This window comes from Gorilla gorilla, chromosome 1 (assembly GCF_029281585.2).
Source record: "Gorilla gorilla gorilla isolate KB3781 chromosome 1, NHGRI_mGorGor1-v2.1_pri, whole genome shotgun sequence".
Taxonomy (NCBI): domain Eukaryota; kingdom Metazoa; phylum Chordata; class Mammalia; order Primates; family Hominidae; genus Gorilla; species Gorilla gorilla.
Window position 1 is genome coordinate 96,110,196 of NC_073224.2, and position 23,392 is coordinate 96,133,587.

The 23,392-nt window shown below is 41.7% G+C and overlaps 2 protein-coding genes across 3 annotated transcripts in view; one reads left to right on the forward strand and one right to left on the reverse strand.

The window, feature by feature from the left end:
* The first annotated feature begins 3,560 nt into the window (after nt 1–3,560).
* Nucleotides 3,561–23,392, forward strand: part of CD48 (CD48 molecule) — a 33,077-nt gene continuing 13,245 nt past the window's right edge. For both annotated transcript variants that reach the window (XM_004027720.5, XM_019025367.4), the window contains exon 1: nt 3,561–3,750. In XM_004027720.5, coding sequence (XP_004027769.1) covers nt 3,669–3,750 — 82 coding nt within the window. In that variant the 5' untranslated portion in view covers nt 3,561–3,668. The remainder of the gene's footprint in view (nt 3,751–23,392) is intronic.
* LOC129527151 (endogenous retrovirus group K member 7 Env polyprotein) lies at nt 15,523–18,271 on the reverse strand. The gene is given in 3 exon segments (XM_055363811.2): nt 15,523–17,205; nt 17,207–17,276; nt 17,278–18,271. Coding segments are annotated over 3 exon segments (1,764 nt in total). The 5' UTR covers nt 18,123–18,271; the 3' UTR covers nt 15,523–16,356.

The following is a 23,392-nucleotide window of genomic DNA, read 5'->3' on the forward strand; positions in this document are numbered from 1 at the left end:
GTTACAAGCAGGTTTTTAAAGGCAAAAAAAGTGGGACAGGGAGTGGGCTGATACAAAGTTTTTTTTTGGAATTCTCATTGGTTTGCAGAAATAACATTAATTAGTGATTGGTTACATATTGTTAAGCTGTAAGGTGTGGGTTATATGTCCAGTGCAGCATTATTAGACTAATTTATGGTTACTTGCAGCAATAGCAAGTAGTTTTAAGAGGTGAATACATAGCCCAAAGGTGGAGTAGGCGGAAGTAAAATGTGATTTCTGTCTCATTTAAATGTCTCTCTGATAATTTGAAGGGCTCACATTCTTCAGATAAAAGTTCTTTCCTTTCTTCAACTTTTCACAACAACATTCAAAGGAGGTATTTTAACATTTATTTTTATTTTTACTTTTAGTAGAGATGGAGTTTTGCCATGTTGCCCAGGCTGCTCTCAAACTCCTGAGCTCAGGCAATCTGCCCTCCTCGGCCTCCCAAAGTGATAGCGACAGGAGACAGACAAATTCCTGGACAGATAGAAAAGGGTCCTTGGTGAAACTAGACTTTCAAGCCAAAGACAGTTTAAAGCCTGAAAACTGGGCTGCCAGTTCTGGGTAGAGTCCACAACCAGAGTGAGAACTTCCTTGATACCTTTTAGCTAATCGAATGGTGCTTTTTCCAGGCCTGCCTATGGACAAATCTGAGCCCATGAAAACCCCAGACTCAGCTTCACAGAGGGCTACCTGTTTTGGGGCCCCTCTCACACAGTGGTCTACCCACTGTCTGGTCCCCTCTTTGCTGAGAGCTTTCCTTCTGTCACTCAATAAAATTATTCTCTGCCCTACTCACTCTCCGTTGTCTGCATGCTTTATTCCTCTTGGTTGCAGGACAAGAACCCGGGACCTGCTGAGCTGCAGGTGGCAGGAACAAGCTGTAACATACCCGTATTTGCTGAGCTGTGGGCACTGGGACCAAGTGAGAGCTGTGACACACCCTCATTCACTGAACTGCAGGCAGCAAGACTAAATAAGAGCTGTGACATGCCCCCATTTGCTGAGCCGCAGGCAGTGGGACTGAACAAGAGCTGTGACGTGCCCTCATTTGCTGAGCTGCAGGTGGCAGGAACGAGAGAGAGAGCTGTAACATTTCTTGGGGTCTCAGACCTTGGGATTCCCCAAGCAAAGCTGTAACACCCCTTAGGGCTCTGCAGTTGCTGGCATCTCCGAGTTTCTTAGTGCCACTGTGTTCCCCTCATTTAGACACTGGTGCCCAAGGTGGAAGCAGGTCACAGCACTCCCCATCTTGCCACTGACTGAGTGTGGATCCCATGGCTCAGGAGTTCAAGACTGGCCTGGGCAACATGGTGAGACCTCATCTCACCTGTTGCTTGCCTGTAATCCCAGCTATGTAGGAGGCTGAGGCAGGAGAGTTGCTTGAACCTATTTTTAAAAAATAGCCACGCATAGTGGTCACTGTACTCCAGACTGGGTGACAGAGTGGGAGCCTGTGCCCCCCTCCCCCCAAAAAAGAGAATGTAACATTAATTTACAGGGTCTTTTTTAAAAATCTAATACAATGTTATCTTTTTCTTGCTGAAGGAGCAGGGTTGTATCCTAAGGTTAAATCAATTTATAGGAAAAATATAACATCCAGTTCCAAAGTGTAACAATTTGACCAAGAGGAATTTGATTCTGGTGCTGTTTCAAATTTTATTTGCAGGGTTCTTTCTTTTCACTTTTATGTTTTTTCCCTTTTATTTTTAGTTGACATATAATAATTATACATATTTATGGGATACAGAGTAATATTTTGATACATGTATTCAATGTGTGATGATCAAATCAAAGCAATTAGGATACCTATCACCTCAAACATTGATCATTTCTTTGTGTTGGGAACATTCCAAATCCTCTCTTCTAGGTTTTTGAACATATACATTAAATTATTCTTAACTGTATTCACCCCATAGTGCTACAGGACGCGGGAACTTATTCCTCTTCTCTAGCTGTAACTTTGTATCCATTAACCAACTTCTTCCCATCCTCCACTTCCCTCTACCCTTCCCAGCCTCTGATAACCACAATTTTACTCTCTACTTCTATGAGCTCATTTTTTTAAGCTTCCATATATGATTGGGAACATGTGGTTTTTTATGTTTCTGTGCATGACTTATTTCACTTAACATAATGTCCTTCAGGTTTGAGGACTGAGAAGAGCAGACATTTTATTGTTCATCTCCATGTTGAGAATCAGAAATGTCCCCAATTAAAAAATGATTACAAATATGTTATATCAGGAACTGTGGCTTGCCTATGGGTCCTGGGTGGGCAAATAACTAATTTACATTCAATAGGAATGAGCTTGAAATTTCCTAGACATGATATGATTTGGCTGTGTTCCCTTCCAAATCTCATCTTGAATTGTAGTTCCCATAATCCCCACATGTCATGGGAGTGACCCAGTAGGAAGTAAGTTAATCATATGAGCAGTTACCATCATGCTGTTCTCGTGATAGTGAGTTCTCACTAGATCTGATGGTTTCATAAGGAAGGGGCTTTCCCCATTGCTGCTCAGTGCTTCTCTTTCCTGCCACCATGTGAAGAAGGACGTATTGGCTTCCCCTTGCACCATGATTGTAGGTTTCCTGAGGCTTCCCAAGCCATGCTGAACTAGAAGTCAATTTAACCACTTTCCTGGCCAGGCACAGGCCCATGCCTGTAATCCCAGCACTTTGGGAGGCCAAGGCAGGTGGATCACTTGAGGTCAGGAGTTCAAGACCAGCCGGGCCAACATGGTGAAACCTTACTAAAAATACAAAAATTAGCTGGGCATGGTGGTGCTTGCCTGTAATCCCAGCTACGTAGGAGGCTGAGGCAGGACAGTTGCTTGAACCTGTCAGGTGGAGGTTGCAGTGACCTGAGATTGCGCTGCTGCACTCCAGTCTGGGCTACAGAGTGAGACTGCATCTCAAAAAAACAAAACAAAACAAACAAAACAAAACAAAACCCCTCTCTTTCCTTTATAAATTACCCAGTCTGGGGTATGTCTTTATTAGCAGTGTGAGAACAGACTAATACAGACTACAAGGGTGGGAAATCCATTCTTTTGGGCCAAGTAATCTTACTTTTTTTCTGATGTTCAATGGATAGGCTGATGTCAAACTTCAAATAGTGAATTATCATAAAGGAAGAAGAGCAGAGGGTGGTGCTGGGGGTAAGATATGCAGCACAAAGGCTATGTGGGTCTGATTTCCCAGACTTTCGGCTCTGAATGACACCTACCCAGGCTTGACTGGGAAGCTCCTATGTCTTAGCCCCTGAATTAATCAGAGTGATTCCTGCCTGGGAACGAAAAGCAGACATTCTCTATCAGGGTCCCTTAATCTTTTCTGAGTACTGGCCCCCCTGAGAGTACAGTAGAAGCTATGAATCTTCCCCCTACAAAAAAGCACTCATGAACCTTCAAACAAAATTGTTCTCAGTTTCCGTGATGCTCTTAGATAAAAAAAATTTACAAGACCTCCTATTTCCGGTTTCTGGGGCCCCACACAAGTGTGCTGGGTGGAGAGAAAATCTCAGTGGTTTTTTTATTTTTTTCTCTAACCCTGTTTGGTAAGTTCCGTTTTTAGCCCCGGCCTCTTTCTAGCCAGGCTCTCAACTGTCTCCTGCGTTGCTGGGAAGTTCTGGAAGGAAGCATGTGCTCCAGAGGTTGGGATTCGTGTCTGGCTCTGGAATTGCTACTGCTGCCTCTGTCGCTCCTGGTGACCAGCATTCAAGGTACTTTCCACCAACTGTGTATCTGTGATTGTGCACTGAAGGCATGGTCAGTTGGGAAAGGGGAGACGGGATGTAGTTCAACCCTAGAAGCCATATCTGGTGTCTGGAAAGCAGGTATTTCTGTTCCAATAGCATGGCCATGGCATGGTTGGGGAGCCTTTCTTAGCACTGATGAATGGAGCTTCATCTCCTTTCCCACGGGGATGTGATCAAAACAGGAACCTGGGGAGCAAGAGAAGTAAGCTCCTCATATTTTGTCCCATGGTTGGTGGTCCATGAAGTTGTGGAAAAGTGTTTGTTTTTTCATTTTGAATAAGAAGAAGCTCTACACTGACAGCTGCCGCATTTTATGCTCAGACACACTGTACTCCCTTAGGCATTCTTTGAGACCTCTGTATATGTGAAGTGTTGTGTCCTGAGCCAAGGTAAATGATATTGTCATTGACCCAAAGAAAAGATAGATCAAAATTATAGGAAGAAAAGCCTGGAAAGGATTGCTGTCTGGGGTCTCTGAATGAGGGTCTGAGAAGAGGCTGGAAGTGCGTCAGCATCAAAGGAACCTTAACACATCTGATTGCTAAGAGTTAAGGTCCATTCTTCTGCCACAGCCTGTTCGGTCCCCGGTGTGTGACCAAGGGCTGAGCTAACTTTCCTTCTCCTGTTAGAGCTGCCTCACCCTCTTTCTTCATCCAGTACCTCTCTTCTTATGAGAAACAGCAGTGAAACCTTTGACTTTCTTGCTATTCCCCCAAGTAAATACTCAAGTCTTTTTAATTTAAAGGGCTTTAATGCTCACCACTCTGAGTAAAACAGTAAAAATGAACAAACATGTGGTAGTTACACCGTGGCATAAAATGATGATAATTTGTAACTTTTGGGGAGATGAGGTAGAATGGGTGGAGGATCGGTCTCTCACATATTCTACCTCTCAGGTAGAGTCCTTTGGTTCATGACTGTGTGAGTCTACGGCTATATAGGTTCTGTGGGCCTGATTCAATGCATAGGACATTGGTATGACCTTGGGATTGGGGGCTGATGTGAAGTATTCATCTAACTATTGGGAAAAACAGGGTTGCCAATGAGAACTGGAATATTTTAGGACTTTCTCTAGGCATACTGAAAACATCCTGACAGTTGATCTTTCTCTGACTTCTTTTCTAGGCTTCATCTTGGTCATTTATTCTTCTTTGAAACAATCAGACCACACCCGATTATGTTATCCTTTGAATGGATAATATTGGTTTTGATGAGGTTAGTAAACCTGGGTTATATAACCTGGGTTAGTAAAATACAAATTAAGTCTATAACCTGGGTTAGTAAAATACAAATTAAGCACTTACTGTGTGTCAGACATTGTGCTAGGCCTTTTGCATACTTTTTCATTTAACTTTCATTAGAAAATAGTGAGGTGGCTATTATTATCTACATTTTTCAGATGAGAATACTGTCTTGCAGAGAGATTAAGAAATTCTCCTAAGGGCACACAGGTCTAACTTCCAAACAATTTTATTATGATTATACCTTTCCTAGACTAAGGCGGGGGAATCTTGATGAAGGTCAATGTGTCTAAATCTCTTAATTTTACTGTTCGCCTTAAAAGAGGCGTTTTCTCTTACCTCTGGGCTTATGTACATGCCTTCTTTCCACCTAGATTTTTCTCCCTCCTCCCCTCTCCCTGCCTCTCTTTTAGGCTTCTGTTTTCATGTGACTTCTTGGGCTGTCTGCCTGTGACTGTGTTCTGAAGGCATGGTTAGATGGGAACCTCAGGCTCCAGATTATGGTTTGTGAATTGCTTGGTTGATCATCTGTTTCCTTGAACTTTTTGAGGACAGAAACCATGTGCAGTGTTGTGCTGCTGAACTTAGCACAGGCCTGGAGTGTGGCATGTGCTCAATAAATAATTGTTACACAAATGAATGAACAACTTCAAAAAACTTCCTTTTGGACTATACATCCGTATCTTCCTGAGAAGCGCAAGTAGTTCTCTCCTCTGCTGTAAGGGATGCTTCTGTGGAAAAGTTTGAGAAGCACTCTTAGCTCTCTTCTTCCTTCTCTCCTCAGACTTGGGTTTCTCAGTTCTTTGGTTTCAAGGCAATGATTTAGGGCATGCTCCACAACTACCCAATTCCCCATCTGTCCACAACACTTAGCAGGATGAAGTAGACAGAGTATTGTACTAGAAATGAGATGACCTAGTTCTATCTGGGTTCCATGCTGTGGAATTTTCAACAAGTCATTAAAGCTTCCTGAGCCTCAGCTTCCTCAGCTCCATAATGGGTATAATAATCTGTTCCTCATTTCTTCAAGGGGTTGCTATTAAGATCAAATAAAATAAAAAATGTGCAATTGCTTTGCAATTGTGACACATGCAGAATCTGATACAGATGAAAACCTGGGAAGAGCATCAGTAAATTCTTAAGCCCCAAGCAGTCTCCTGAGCCCAAGATCAGAACTTCTGTCTCTTAAACATCTTCTCTAGACTCTCCAGACACGTGTCTAAAACTTAAGTCATCATCTCTGTTTCCGCTATGTGTTGCTATTTAACAAGCTGCCACAATACCGTGGCTTAAAATAATAACAATGATTTACTTTGCCCGCAGATTTGGGGGAAGACTGTTCATCCTGTCTCACTTTCATGTGCTTTTCATGTGCTTGCAATCAGATCATGGTGTGGCCTAGAGTCATGCAAGGCTCTTCACTCACAGGGCTACTGCCTGAACAGAGGGAGGCTCAAAGAACTGGGTGGCTAGTGCCACTCAGCGGAAGCCTCCCAGAGTTGGTGTTCCAAGAGAAATAGGCAAATGCTGCATGGTCTTTTCTAAGCTAGCTTTGCAGGTCACACTTCCGGCGTATCCCATTCATTGAAGCCATCACCAAGCCTATTCAGTTTCAAGGTGAAGGGGCACAAAGTCCATCATTTGATGAGACGACCGTCAACAAATTTACAGACTTAAAAAAAAAATACTACAATCCTTCTTCCCCCAAACCTACTGCTCCTCCACTGTTCCCCACCTCTATAAATGACATCTCCACTTGTCTAGTTGCTCAGGCCAGAATTCTAGGAGTCATCCTTGATTCTTTTCTCTCCCTTGCTTCTCATGCCCAATGAGTAAGTCCTGTTAATTCTACTTTCAAAAATATCTCTCAAATATGTCCAATTCCATCCAGCCCCATGCTACCTATCTCAGATCAAGACACCATTTTCTCTTATCACCAATTTCCACAATGATCCACTATCCTAACTGCTCTATTTACTGCATTCTCTCTAGCTAACCTGTTCTCTACCCTGCTGTCAGTATACATTTTCTAAAATGGTTCTCTGTTTGCGTCAGTCTTCTGCTTAAAATCTTTAGTGGCCACTGTGGGAAATGAGAAAGCAGAAGCTGTGAGCCTAAAGTTCACATTTCATAATGAGCTCACTTCCTACCCTCCTTAGTCTATGTCCTAGCCAGTGAGCTACTTCCTATTCCGCAAATGAATTTCATTTTCGTGTTTCTGGGCGTTTGATTCTTTTTCCCTCTTGTTGGAATATTCACTACCCCCAGTCGTCATCTTTCCCTGGTTTCATCCCACTTAGGCTAATTCCTCGTACAGAAGCCATTCTCAACCCCCAAATTCAAGTGATGTGCTCCCTTTTATATGCCCTCTAAGCATTCCGTATTTTCCTTTTCCTAACACTTATCACCAATAGCGAAAGCATCTGATTAATTTTGTTGATTCACTGGAATGAAGCTCAAGGGAAGGAGCTGCATCTATCTATTGCATCCTTACAGAGCCAAGCACATAGTAACTGCTTACTGCATAGTTATTCGATGAGTGAATACATGAGGAAGTTCATGTACGCATGTATGCGTGGAGGGATGGGTGGATGGAGGGAGGAAGGGAGCAAAGGAAAGAGGGAAGGAATAAATTTTGAGTCATTGTTTCAGTCAAGCTGGGGTCTCAGAGTAGCTCTTACTGGCCCTGATAAATTCTTTCTCCCATTTCCCACAGTGGCTATTTCAAACTTTCACCCTATCCTCAAGGCCCCTTACCTCAGTCCTCTGCCCTCTCAGCAAAGCATGTGCCTCCTTCTTTGCAGAAGAAATCGAAACTAGAGACCATTAGGCAGGAAGCCCTTCAACTTCCTGCCCACTATCTTCAAACTGGTAACTTTTCTCCACCACCAGCTGTCTTTCCTCCTTCTCTTTTCCCTCAGAGGATGAAGCATCCCTCCTCCCAGTCAAGACCTGTGCCATCAACTCTGCTCTGAGCCCCACTAGCCCAGGCTCATCAATCACCTCCCTTCTCTTCATGTCTTCCCTCCACTGAATCCTTTCCTTGGCCTACCATAGCTTAGGTCTTTCCCTACTTGAATAACAAAAACAAAATACTCTACTTTTTCATGACCCTTTACATACTGCCCTACCATTCTTTTTCCCATTCAAATTGCAACGTCTGAAGAGAAGAGTCTATTTTTATTGTTTCTCCTTCCTCACCTTCAGATTGCATTGCAGTGTTGCCCACTGAACTCATTATAGTTCCCATCTCAAAAAATAGTAGCCTGCTCAGCTTCTCACCAAGACACAAACCTGAGGTCTTGGTAGCTATTGCAAAATTACTTCCTAAAAAGGGTTGTACAGGCTTGTTAAATATTTAATCTTATGAGAGAGCTTCAGGTAACTCTGTCTCCACATCCTTAACACTCATCTTTTCTTCCTTAAGAATTTTACTAGAAACCATGTGTTTTGTTTTCATTATTTTTATTTTTCTCAATATACGAGGAAACCAAAGAAGCCAACCATGTGTCTTGTTTTATTGGAGTAACCAGAACTTACTCTTTAAAACCTTTCCCTTTCCTGGGGAGACTCTATGGTCCTGGGATTATGACTTCCTTTGATCTGAATTTTTTCCCGTTACAATTCTGTTTCTCTACAGACAAGAAACATGGGTGGGCACAGACAGGATCTAGTTCTATTTCTTCTTCTTTTTTTTAAAAGTGAAAGCGAGTTTATTAAGAAAGTAAAAGAATAAGATCCAACTTTGTTACTTTATCCCAACCATCCAGACATATCACCAAATACTTCCTGTTAGAATTAAATCAAAATAGTAGTTTTTTAAAAGGTTGCTTCAGCTACTTCCTAAAAAGCGGAATTGTTAAGAAGGCAAATCAAGATTTTATCAGCAGTTAATCACTTCTTTATTTCTCAGTAAGAAGTTACAGCCAACCATCAGGACAGCCTTTTTGGAATTGTTACACATGGGTGGTTAAGGAGGGAGAGAAGAAAGATACAATACTGTATGCTTACCTGTCATCAGCACTCATAATATACTGAAATTGGCTGAGCATGGTGGCTCAAGCCTGTAATCCCAGCACTTTGGGAGGCCGAGGCAGGTGGATCACCTGAGGTCAGGAGTTTGAGACTAGCCTGACCAACATGGTGAAACCCCGTATCTACTAAATACAAAAAATTAGCCCGGCGTGGTGGTGCATGCCCGTAATCCTAGCTACTTGGGAGGCTGAGGCAGGAGAATTGCTTGAACCTGGGGGGTGGAGGTTGCAGTGAGCCGAGATTGCACCACTGCACTCCAGCCTGGGTGACAAAAGTGAAACTCCATAAGAAAAATTATATATATATAAGTGATCTGTCTGGTGTTACTACCTGCCTCTGTCATCAGACAGTGGATTCTGCTATCTTCCTGAGTGTAAGTCTGAGACATGCTGGGGAGTCTGCCAAAGATGACCTAGCTCAGTACTTCTCAGCCAGGGTGAACGTGGGAGAATTTTGTCCCTCAAGGGACATTTGGCAATATCTGGATACATTTTTGGCTGTCACAACTGGACAAGTGTTACTGGCACTTAGTGGGCAGATACCAGGAATGCTGGCAAACGTCTTACAATGCACAGAACAGCCCCCTACAAAAAAGAATTATGTGGCCCAAAATGTCAATAATGTCAAGACGGAAAAACATTGATCTAGACTGCCTATTATGACCGCTTCTATTAATTCATGTGGAAACAACGAACAGAAGGAGAACAAATCTGGAATATGTCTAGTGATTTTAAACTCCTAGAAAGAATGTCCTCCTAGGCTGTATGCTCCAAGAGGCCAGAGACTCTATCTGCCTTGCTGACAGCAGAGTCTAGCACAGTGCCAGGCATGTTGTGGTTGTGCGATGACTGTATTCATGTAATCCATTTTACAAAACATATCTTAAACATTAATTAGACCACAGCCTCTGTCTACTCTAACATCCCCTTCATCACATTTCTGTTTTTGTTGGGTGGCATCTCAGTTATGGGCATTTTGAGGTCTGGCCAAGGGGAAGTAGAAATGGGAAGTACTTAGTTGGGGTTAGTGGGATACATGTATGAGGGTTGAACTTATTCTGTCAGAGGGATTATAGGGCATGGGCCGGACCAATCAGAAGCACTGTAGAAATGAATGCCTAGGTATTTCTGTGTACAAACCAGGACAGGGTAAGTGCTTAATAAACATTTGTTGAATAGATAGATGAATGGTTGGAAGGCTGAATGAACAGGAACTTGAAAGCCCTGGGGTCACAGACATTTTTATCTTTTAGTGGTTGAGAATGTTTTTGGAAATGATGGATATGTGGAAAGTGAACAGCTAGTATATATCATGTTGAAGAGTACAACTGAGTTTTTGTGCAGCAGCATATGACACCAGAGTGATATAGGACATATTTCCTCTTCTTCTACCTTTAGCTTTTCTTCCACAGCTCTTTTTTAGCCTTTGTATACATATTCTAAGTTCTCCCTCCACAAAAAGGACCAACGGACCTCCCTTCATCTTGTACTTTGTCCTTATCACCTTTTCTTTCTCCTTACCTTAACCAAACCAGTTTTTAAAAATGACCCGAGGCTTATACAATTTGGAGTATTCTCATGAAAAAGAAAAATAAAAGAACAAAACTGGAAATACAAATAGGAACAAAAATAAATTCAATTAGAATAAAAAAAAGAAATCCCAGGGAATTAGTTCAAGTTAAAAAAATACAAATACTACAAAGAACATGACAGCATAAAAAATAGCAGCATATTTTTAGTTAATGAAATGCCTTCGTGCTTCCACAATACTTTGCTACTGAATAGCTCTGGCTGTTGTTCACTTCCAACCTGCTTTCTCCTCTGCTTCCCACCTGCAGCCCGATTGCAACATGTCCGTGGCCATTGCCGGTGAGTCAGTGCAGAGGGCAGCAAGAATATTCCTGGATGCCATTTCTTCACTGAAGTGGGTAGCAGGAACTTCACACACAAGAGTTTGCAACCCTCATACATGTATCCCACTAACCCCAACTAAGTACTTCCCATTTCTACTTCCCCTTGGCCAGACCTCAAAATGCCCATAACTGAGATGCCACCCAACAAAAACAGAAATGTGATGAAGGGGATGTTAGAGTAGACAGAGGCTGTGGTCTAATTAATGTTTAAGATATGTTTTGTAAAATGGATTACATGAATACTGCTAGGGCTCCTCCAGGGCCATCCAAGAAGCCCTGAAGCTTCAGCTTCATCTCTTTCACGGGGAATCTGCCTCTGATCCAAACTTTGTGAAACAATGGTTTATACAGTCTCCACTTTGTTACCTTCTAATAACTTGCTTCTAAATACATTGTAAATGGACACACAAGACATGAGCCACTTTTACAGGAAAGCGTTTTTTTTTACAGGACAAGACATTATTAATAAAGCTAAAATGTATCTACTCTCTCCAATCTTACTCCCTCTCTGACTGTGTCTCTCAACACCCAATCCCCTTGTTCACTCCACACTACCCACTTGCCACCTCCTTGCTGTTGTTTATGTGTGGCAGGCAAATCCCTGCCCCAGGGCCTTTGCTCTGGCTCTTTCCTCTGTCTGGGTCCCTCTTACCCCAGATACCCTCTTGGCCACCTCTCTCCTCCAAGTCTTTACTCAGATGTGACCTACTTATCACCTTATAAATGAAGTTCACCCTTTTGCCCCTACCGGTACTTGTGACTCCCCTTACCTTATTCTAGATTTTCTCCTCTGTCATGGCAATTATCATCTCCTTACATACTATACAGTGTGTTCTGTTAGTGTGTTGATTGCTTACGTTTTTTCACCCCACTCTAATGCAAGCTCTGTTAAGATAGGGATCTTTGCTGCGTGTACCATAGATATGCTAATTCTTCTCCCTTCAAACCTCCAGCATCAGCTAATGGCTCCAGGACCAAACTACACTTTATCTATCATTCTCCAGGCCATCCCCCATCCACTACAGCCCCTCACTCTCCTGTCGTTTCGGGTCCTAAACCGGTCTGCATCGATATGCGCCGTTCAATCTTACCTTTTTTAAAAGAATTTAAGGATGCTTGTACTCAGTATGGTCCTACTTCTCCTTATGTTAAGATGGTTTTACAAACTTTTCGTACTGAGGTCACCTTACTTCCTTTAGATTGGGACCTTTTGGCAAAAGCTGTTCTAACCCCATCTCAGCATTTACAATTCCGTATTCCATACCTGGTGGTCAGAAGAGGCCCATTTGCAGGCTCAGCTAAATAGCAGTAATGGCATTCTAATTACTCAGGGTCAGCTCACAGGCTCCAATAGTTTCTCTGATGCTTATGCCCAGTTAAACTTTGATGCCCTTACCACAGAACAAATAACAAAGGTGTGTATGAGAGCTTGGGATAAATTACACGCTCCAGGCCAAGCTCCTGTTCCTTTTACCATGGTTAAACAAAGTCACTCTGAATTATACCCAGATTTTTTGGCTAAATTACAAGATGCTGTTCAAAAATCTGTCTCTGATGAGCGCGCTCAAGGCATTCTCCTTCATATGTTAGCTTTTGAAAATGCAAACCATGAATGTAAAATGGCCATGCATTCTGTCCAACGCAAAATTTACCTGATCACGAGGTGTTGCCTGCATATATTAAAGCTTGTGAAGGCATTGGATCAGATACCCACAAAGCTATTCTGTGGGCACCGGCCATGAAGGGCACCAACTAAACTGGTCCCATTAATTCTTCTCTTGGAGCCTGCTATAATTGTGGCCAACTTGGTCATATTCAAAAAAGTTGCACTGTTAAAAACTTACAAGCGGCCAAGTCGGTTCAACAAACACGGCCAAATGCTGCTCCTACTGTTTGCCCACGTTGTCGCAAAGGTTAACATTGGGCAAATGTTTGCCGCTCTAAGTATAATGTAGATGGAAACCCCCTACCACAACACCAGGGAAACAGGCAGCGGGGCCTGGGATGGACCCGACATCAAATAGGACACTTCAAACTCAGACCAACGTTGCGTTTCCACTTCAGGCGGTCCCAATGCAACCCCCAGCACAAACAAATCTACCTACAACCAAACCAAATAGGTCCTAGCCTCTACTTCTGTCTCAGTACAATGCTTGTCCACCTCCACAGTAGGAGGCGGGGTGGTTGATCTCTTTAGTACTATTCCTCTAAATTTACTTCCTGATTCTTTGCCTTTGATTGTCCCCACGGAGGTCACTGGCCCTTTACCTCAAGGTTCAGTGGGCCCGGTGTTAGGTAGAGCATCCACCTCTGCTAAAGGATTCACCATTTATACTGGTCTCATTAATTATGATTCCATTGATGAGATTAAATTAATTGTGTCTGCCAAGGTTCCTATTTCCATTGCGGCTGGTGAGTCAATTGCTCAACTGCTTTTACTACCTAATATCATTTTAAACAAAGGAGATAAGACATGTGGCCCTGGGATAGGCTCCGGTGGTGAAAAGGCCACTTATTGGATTAATGTAATTTCTAAACAACGGCCCACCTGCACCATACACATTCAAGGAAAAAAGTTTGAGGGCCTAGTAGATACTGGTGCTGATGTTTCTGTTATTTCCTCTAGTTTATGGCCTTCCTCTTGGTTTAAACATCCCACTAACGTAGGACTAGTAGGTGTTGGAAAGGCCGAGGAAGTTTATCAGAGCACATTTATCTTGCCTTGCACTGGCCCTGATGGTCAAAGAGGTACAATTCAGCCCTATATCGTGCCAATTCCCATTAATCTTTGGGGTAGAGATTTACTGGCAAAATAGGGGGCTGAAATTAATATTCCACATAACTCTTCTAGTGCTCCCAGTCAGCATATGATGGAAAATATAAGGTTTGTTCCTGGATTACTAAACCCCTCCCAGTCACTATAAAAGAAAACAGGGCTGGTTTAGGTTATCCTTTTTAGTGGCGGCCGCTGCCATACCTCCTGATCCCATTCCCTTACAATGGAAACCTAAAACTCCCATTTAGGTTCAGCAGTGGCCGCTTTCTAAAGAAAAACTGGAGGCTTTAAATCAATTGGTTTCTGAGCAGTTGCAACTTGGATATGTGGAACATTCTCTTTCCCCTTAGAATTCTCCTGGGTTCCTAGTAAAAAAGAAATCAGGCAAATGGCGGATGGTAACCGATTTAAGGGCCATTAACGCTGTAATTAAACCTATGGGGGCCGTCCAACCTGGCATGCCTGCCCCTGCTTTAATACCTAAAAATTAGCCTCTCATAGTTATTGATCTTAAAGATTGTTTTTTTATATTGCTTTACATAAATCAGATTGTGAAAAATTTGCTTTTACTGTACCATCTATCAATAATCAGGAACCTGCAGCTCATTATCAATGGAAAGTACTTCCTCAAGGAATGCTAAATAGCCCTACAATCTGCCAGCTTTATGTTGGGCAAGTGCTTTCACCAGTTCAAGCCCAATTTCCCGAGGCCTATATTCTTCATTATATTGATATTTTAATTGCTGCCCCCACTGATAAAGAATTAATTGACTGTTACCAACTTTTGAGCTGCTGTGTTACAGAGGCTGGATTACACATTGCTCAAGATAAAATTCAACAGACCACTCCTGTTCAATATTTAGGAATGGTGGTCGATAAACAATGTATTCAACCTCAAAAAGTTCAAATTAGGAGAGATTCTTTAAAAACTTTAGATGACTTCCACAAACTTTTAGGTGACATTATTTAAGACCTACTTTAGGCATTCCAACCTATGCACTGTCTAACTTGATCTCTATGTTGCGGGGAGATTCCGATCTCCACAGCGCCAGGATTTTGACCCCTGAGGCTTTACTAGAACTGGAATTTGTAGAAGAAAGAATCCAGACTGCCCAGTTATCTAGAGTACAGCCATTTCAGCCTTTTCAGCTTCTAGTTTTTGTTTCATTATACTCCCCTACTGGACTAATAGTTCAACATAATGATTTAGTGGAGTGATGTTTTCTTCCTTATTCTGTCTCAAAAACTTTGTCTGTTTATCTAGACCAAATAGCCATATTAATTAGACACGCTCGGTGCAGAATGCTTCAAATTTCTGGATTTGATCCAAATATAATTGTAGTTCCTTTAAATTGGCTCAAAGTTCAAGCTGCCTTTCAACATTCTGTACTGTGGCAAATTCACTTGGCTGATTTTATTGGCGTTATTGACAATCATTATCCAAAAAACAAATTATTTGATTTTATAAAAATGACTTCTTAGGTGGTTCTTCGATTAACCAAAAATCAACCCATTCCTGAGGCCGTTACAGTGTTCACTGATGGCTCCAGTAATGGCAATGCTGGCTATATAAGTTCTACAGACAAACTTATTTCTACCTCTTATACTTCTGCTCAAAAGGCGGAGTTAATTGCTGTGATTACTGCATTACAGGATTTCCCCAAACCTTTAAATGCTGTCTCATGAAGGGGTGGGTTGCCCCTCCACACCTGTGGGTGTTTCTCGTAAGGTGGAATGAGAGACTTGGAAAAGAAAAAGACACAGAGACAAAGTATAGAGAAAGAAATAAGGGGGCTCGGGGAACCAGCGTTCAGCATATGGAGGATCCCACCAGCCTCTGAGTTCCCTTAGTATTTATTAATCATTCGTGGGTGTTTCTCCGAGAGGGGGATGTGTCAGGGTCACAAGACAATAGTGGGGAGAGGGTCAGCAGACAAACACGTGAACAAAGGTCTTTGCATCATAGACAAGGTAAAGGATTAAGTGCTGTGCTTTTAGATATGCATACACATCAACATCTCAATGCTTTACAAAGCAGTATTGCTGCCCACATGTCCCACCTCCAGCCCTAAGGCGGTTTTTCCCTATCTCAGTAGATGGAGCATACAATCGGGTTTTATACCGAGACATTCCATTGCCCAGGGACGGGCAGGAGAGAGATGCCTTCCTCTTGTCTCAACTGCAAGAGGCATGCCTTCCTCTTATACTAATCCTCCTCAGCACAGACCCTTTATGGGTGTCGGGCTGGGGGAAGGTCAGATCTTTCCTTTCCCATGAGGCCATATTTCAGACTATCACATGGGGAGAAACCTTGGACAATACCTGGCTTTCCTAGGCAGAGGTCCCTGCGGGCTTCCGCAGTTTTTGTGTCCCTAGGTACTTGAGATTAGGGAGTGGTGATGACTCTTAACGAGCATGCTGCCTTCAAGTAGCTGTTTAACAAAGCACATCTTGCACTGCCCTTAATCCATTTAACCCTGAGTTTGACACAGCACATGTTTCAGAGAGCACGGGGTTGGGGGTAAGGTCATAGATTAACAGCATCTCAAGGCAGAAGAATTTTTCTTAGTACAGAACAAAATGGAGTCTCCTATGTCTACTTCTTTCTATACAGACACAGTAACAATCTGATCTCTCTTGCTTTTCCCCACATTTCCCCCTTTTCTTTTCGACAAAACCGCCATCGTCATCATGGCCCATTCTCGATGGTCGCTGTCTCTTCGGAGCTGTTGGGTACACCTGCAGACTAACAACAGACAAAACAGGCACACAAGGATTAATATGAGATTTATAATCGTAGTACTTCTGATGGTCTTAACCCAAGTGACAGGGTTAAGATTTGCGAGGCCATCAGCAACTCCTGCAATTGCCTCAGTTCCTGGCACCAAATTTAAATGGGCTTTTGATGCTTTGAAAATTTGTTCTTTTAATTTGGAAATGTCTAAAGTGAGATTATCTTCTCTTCCCTGTAGATGGCGTCTAACCATGTCCCAGTGATGCTCAGACTCATTATAAATTTGGGGTGTAATACAAAAATCTGACGTATTCCAGTCACACTGTAACTGGAAATGATGTTCTAAGCTCATGAGCCTGTCTGCCATCCAAATGACAGTTTGTCTAAGATCATTAATTTGACTTGCCAATTTTTGATCAATACTAGATTGTGAATTCCACAATCTTGTAGAATTCATTTGCCGATCGTTAACAAAGTTTACCAGCTGAACAGAAGAGTGCAATGCAACTCCTGCCACAGCAGCCGTAGCTGTGACTGCAATTAATCCCATAATCACTGCAATTAAAGTAAAAATGAATCTTTTGGATCTATTTAAAATGCCTTTTAATACTTCAGTCAAAATACGGATGGATGGCGAGGCCTCCCACGGTTGGTCCATGGACACAGGGATCCACATGCCTTCTCTTCCTCTCACCAGCAGAATACGGTGCTGCCAATTAAAAAGTTGAATCAATGCAAGTAAACAATCTCCAATTTTCACAGGTTATAGTTTGGGAGTCTGGTTTAATAACTATTTCCTACAACTAGCATATAAGGGAGCTTTACGCAACTTTGTAAAGGAACTGTTAGACTGGAATTTAGGTCGATAGTATAAAATGGCTTATGATCTCTTGTTTCTAAAGTTTGATTTCCAGACCAAATTCTAATGTGGTGTGAGGCCACAGTAAGCCTCCACAATTCTGGATGTTCAGGACCAGAAACAGGACTTATTATTTTTGGTCTTGGGGTAGAGATTCCTTTTTCTCCCCATTCCCAAGGGTAGAAAGACTGTAATGTTTTATGCTTATGTTTGTCTAGACTTTCTGTTAAGTCGCTATCAACAGCTGGACTCACTTGTGCAGTTGGACACGACTGAGTTTGTCCTGAGCAATTGTGGTAGAATGGACCGCGAGGTGCCCAATCTATAATAGTTCCAAATTCATTGTTTTGTAATATCACCGCACTATTGGCCACACATTCTTCCCAAACTAAAACTTCTGTATTCTTTGATCCTTTGGGAATTTCCTTGGAGCAAGGTTTCCCTTTAGGTCTAAATTTTAATGATCTTTGATAAGAAAAGTCTTGTAAATAATTTACCCATGGCCTGAGTGACATCCCACTTACCATGTGATAAGTGAATCTACTGTTAGGACTGACAGTAGGTACTTCTACCAACCAATTTTGGACTGCAGGCATTAAACATTCTGGTGCTTTCCCTACGCAAATAGGAGGATAACGATACCCAATGGAAATATTTATCATCATCCCTTCTTCCTCAGGTTTGGCAGGGCAGCAATCATCTGTGGGGCCAGGTACCCATACACTATCATTAACATATACTTCTATAGGATTATCCATCCATGTGACTGGTGTTACCATCTCCGTGGAGGCGCTTTTCTTTGCATCTCCGATGGGTTCATTGTAGAACTCCAAATGTCTAGTGGGTATCCAAACAGGAAGCTGATTTTCTCCTGGTGAAACACAAGCAAAACTTCTCCCCCACGTTATCAGCTTCCCTATTTCCCATGTCTTATTTTAATTATCTTTCCACTAAATTAGTTTTCCTTCATGTGGGCTGTTCTTTTTACCAGTAAGATGTTGTTCTGCAGAAGTAGTAGTCTGATTTCTATAAATGTTTAAAAAATTTAAAGTATAGAGTGCTAGATTAAGTTGCATCTGAGGAGTGATACACTCCTTACTGTCTCCCCCTTCTTTTTGTTTAACTAATTGAGTTTTGAGTGTTCTATTAGTTCTTTCAACTATGGCCTGTCCTTGGGAATTATAAGGAATTCCTGTTGTATGTGAAATTTTCCACTGACTTAAGAATTTTTGGAAAGCTTTACTACAATATCCTGGTCCATTGTCAGTTTTGATTTTTTCTGGAACTCCCATTACAGCAAAACAAGACAATAAATGTTTTTTAACATGGGAAGTACTTTCTCCTGTTTGGCAAATTGCCCATATGAAATGTGAATAAGTATCAACTGTTACATGAACATATGATAATCTTCCAAATGAAGGTACATGTGTGACATCCATTTGCCATAATGCGTTAGGACACAGACCTCTGGGATTAACTCCTGCCTCTTGAGTGGGCAGGTGTAAGACTTGACCCTGGGTGCAATGTTTTACAATATCTTTTGCCTGTTTCCATGTGACATCAAATTTGTTTTTTAATCCTGCTGCATTTCCATGAGTCAAAGCATGAAGTTTTTGTGCTTTTATGAATGCAGATGATACCAGTAAGTCAGCTTGTTCATTTGCTTTAGTCAAAGGCCCTGGTAAATTAGTGTGTGCTCGAATATGAGTAATATAAAATGGGAAATTTCTTTTTCTTACAGTTTGTTGTAATAAATTGAATAGCTGGTTTAACTGATCGTCCATGCTATATTTAATTAGAGCTGTCTCAACATCCCTTGTAGCCTGTACTACATATGCAGAATCTGATATAATATTGATAGGTTGATCAAAATCTTGTAACACTGTAATGACTGCAACCAACTCTGCTCTTTGAGCCAATTGATATGGAGTTTTGATTACTTGTTCTTTTGGCCCTGTGTAAGCCACTTTTCCATTGCTGGAACCATCAGTAAGTACTGTTAGAGCATTTTCTAAAGGTTCATATCTGGTAATTTTAGGTAGAATCCAAGTAGTCAATTTTAAGAACTGGAAGATTTTTGTTTTTGGGAAATGATTATCAATAATTCCCACAAAATTAGCAAGACCAATCTGCCATGCACCAGAATTGATAAAGGCTTGTCTAACTTGTTCCTTGGTTAAAGGGACAACTATTTTGTCTGTGTCATTTCCACATAATTTTATTATTCATAATCTTGTCTGACCAATTAATGTAGCTATTTGATCCAAGTACAATGTAAAAGTCTTAACTGTACTGTGAGGAAGGAATGACCACTCCACAAGATCAGTATTTTGAAGAATGATGCCTGTTGGAGAATGTGCAGAGGCAAAAATCAAAAGTTGGAGTGGGGCTAAGGAATCTATTTTATTTATTTGCGCTGACTGAATTTTTTCTTCCACTAATTTAATTTCTTTTGTTGCCTCTGGGGTTAACATTCTTTTACTATTTAAGTCTGAGTCTCCTTTTAAGATAGAGAACAAATTTGACATGGCATAAGTAGGAATGCCTAGGGTTGGCTGAATCCAATTAATATCTCCCAGCAATTTTTGAAAATCATTTAGTGTTTTTAATGTGTCTTTTCTTATTTCTATTTTTTGTGGCTTAATTTTTCTATTTTCTATCTGCATCCCTAAATAATGAAAAGGAGTAGAGGTTTGGATTTTATCAGATGCTATTGCCAGTCCTGCATTGGCAACCTCTGCTTGCAGAAATGTATAACAGTCAATTAATTTATCTCTCGTTTCTGCAGCACATAAAATATCATCAAAATAATGAATAATACAACAGTCTGAAAACTTGTCTCTAACTGGTTGAAGAGCTCAACCTACAAAAGTCTGACAAATAGTTGGACTATTAAGCATTCCCTGAGGTAACACTTTCCACTGAAACCTGGTGGCTGGTTCTTTATTATTTATGGCTGGTATAGTAAAGGCAAATTTTTCGCAATCCTGCTCCACCAGAGGGATGGTAAAAAAGCAGTCCTTTAGATCAATTATAATTAAAGGCCAATCTTTTGGGATCATGGCCAGAGAGGGCAACCCGGGTTGGAGAGGCCCCATGGGTTGAATTACGGCATTTACAGCCCTTAAGTCAGTTAACATACGCCATTTGCCGGATTTCTTCTGAATTACAAACACAGGAGAATTCCGAGGTGAGAATGAAGGCTCAATATGTCTCTTTTCTAACTGTTCATTTGCTAATAAATGTAAAGCCTCCAGTTTTTGTTTTGGTAGCGGCCACTGATTTACCCACACCGGTTTTTCTGTTTTCCAGGTTAATGGTATGGGTTTAGGAGGCTCTACAGTGGCCGCCCCTAAAAAGTATACCCTATTCCTTCTCTTTCGTGATTTATTTTAGCCTCAGTTGGAACTTTAATGCCATCTTCATTTTTTCCTAGTCCCTTTCCTGGTATATATCCCATCTTGGTCATGATTTTTTGACTCTTGGGGGCTACATAATGGAGCGGTCATGGTGATTTCTGCACCCCATTGTTGTAATAAATCTTGACCCCATAGATTAAGAGGAATTGAAGTAAACATTGGCTGAACAGTACTTTCTTGATTATCTGGCCCTAAGCAATGTAAAATCTCAGTCCTTTGATACACTTCTGAGGCTGTGCCTATGCTGACAAGTCCTGTAACAGCCTTTTGTTTAGGCCAATTTTTTGGCCACTAATTTAAAGCAATGATAGAGACATCTGCTCCAGTGTCTACCAACCCTTCAAACTGTTTTCCTTGGATAATGGCCTTACACACAGGTCTGTTCTCTGAGACATGACTTGCCCAATATGCAGCCTTTCCTGTCGGATCAGTGCTTCCAAACCCTCCTGTTCTTTTTATTTCACTATTTCCAACCTTAATATATGGCAGGAGTAATAATCGAGCAATCCTGTCTCCTGGACTGGCACTCCAAGGAATTGAAGAGCTAATAACCAATTGAATTTCGCCTTTATAGTCTGAATCAACCACACCAGTATGAATTTGAACTCCTTTTAGATTTAGACTTGATCTTCCCAAGATTAGTCCTACAGTCCCCTCAGGCAGCGGGCCATATACCCCTGTGGGGATTTTTTGTGGGGGCTCCCCTGGAAGCAGAGAGACTGCTTGTATAGTACATAAATCTACTGCTGCACTGCCGCTTGTGGTGGGGGACAATAGTTGTATTGTGGTAACTGGCTTATTCCCTGAGGTACTTGGGACAGTGGGGGTTGTTGTCCCTGAAAACCCTGAGGAACAAAGGGCTGAATTGGGAATGCCCCAGTTTGTTGCAGGGCCTGAGGCTGGCCCCTTTGCTAGTTTCCCAACAATGGTTGCCCATTTTTATCAAATTTAGAATGACATTGACTAGCCCAATGTTTTCCTTTTTTACATCTTGGACATAAGTCAGGTGGCTCTCTACCTGTTGTTGTAGTAGCTTGAATAGTTATATTCTGTTTATTTAAGACTGGGCAATTCTTTTTTAAATGACCAATTTGACCACAATTATAACATTTTCCTCCAAATGTTCTAACTTGTCCTAAAACAACTCCTGTTATTGCTTGAGCCATAAGCATAGCTTTATGCGTAGCTCCTCCAATTCCATCACAGGCTTTTACATACTCTGAGATTACATCTGATCCTGCAGGAACCTTTCCTTTTAATGGCTTAATGGCTGATTGACACTCAGGATTGGCGTTTTCGTATGCCATCAACTCCACTATGACCTTACGGGCTTTTTCATTGGCAATTGACTTTTGAGCAACATCTTGGAGCCTTGCCACAAAATCAGGGTAGGGCTCTTTTGAACCTTGTCCTACTGTATTAAATGAGGGGCAGGCACTTCCTGGGTCTTGGATTTTTTCCCAGGCTCTAAGGCAGATAGCTCTAACTTGCTCAATGGCCTCATTTTGCATTAACGCTTGTTGACTAATAGTGCTCCAATTGTGACCTGTTCCTAATAGTTGATCTGCATCTATGTTAACTGGAGGATTGGCAGCCCTATTTCTTCAGACCTGTTCTTGTGCCCCATCAATCCACCAAGTCTTAAATTGTAAAAATTGAGAGGGTGAGAGAGACGATTTTGCCAGAATCTCCCAATCATAAGGAATGAGTCTATGTCCATGAGCAATGGAATCTAATAATATCCTCATATAAGGGGAGTTGGGTCCATACTGTTTTACTCCCTCTTTCATATCTTTTAGCATTTTTATCAAAAAAGACTTGTATCTGGCCTCAACTGTGAGAGGCTCTCCCTCTTGTGCTCCTTCTCCAGGTGGCATCGGTTCTAACATTACTGGGAATTGCCACGCCTCAGTATCTCCTTCCTTTCTTGACTTCTGAATAATTTCATGTAATTCACTACCCTGTCTACTAGGTGGTACCATAGGATTGTCTCCTAGTGGGTGGCTGAGAGGATGGCGCCCTGCCCTGTGGTGCTGGGGGCATTCCTAGATATCCATACTGACTTTCTGGGGGTGGCCGATACTGAAGTTTGGCCGGCGGCCAGTATTGATAAGCTACTGGCGGTTGGGTCTTATTTTCTCTAACCTGCGCTTGAGGTTGTAATGTTACAGGCACCTGACCTGCTGGAAGAGGACTTGGCCCTCATGGTTTAGACTCTGATGGCCCCACTAATTCTGGACCTTTTCCTTCTAATTTTAACGTTTCAGGATATATCACCTCCTGTAATTGATTATAGTCAACATTTTGCGTTGACTGAGCCATTACTGGCTCTGCTACATATTCACAATGTAAACTTTCCGTTTCTTTCTCGGATTTTTTCCTTGTCTTTTCATTACAATCTATTATACAGCTTCCAGGGGCATCAGAAACTGAAACGCTATCTTCTTCTGTTTGAAATGGTTCTAAAGCTGCTTTAATAATGGCCCAATCATTCCATACTGTAAGTGGAATGATATTACCCTTCCTACCTGCTTGTTTTAGTTCCTTACCAATTCTTTTCCAATCTTTTAGATCTAAAGTTCCTTGTTCTGGATACCATGGGCAAAATTGTCCTATTGTTTGAAATAGTT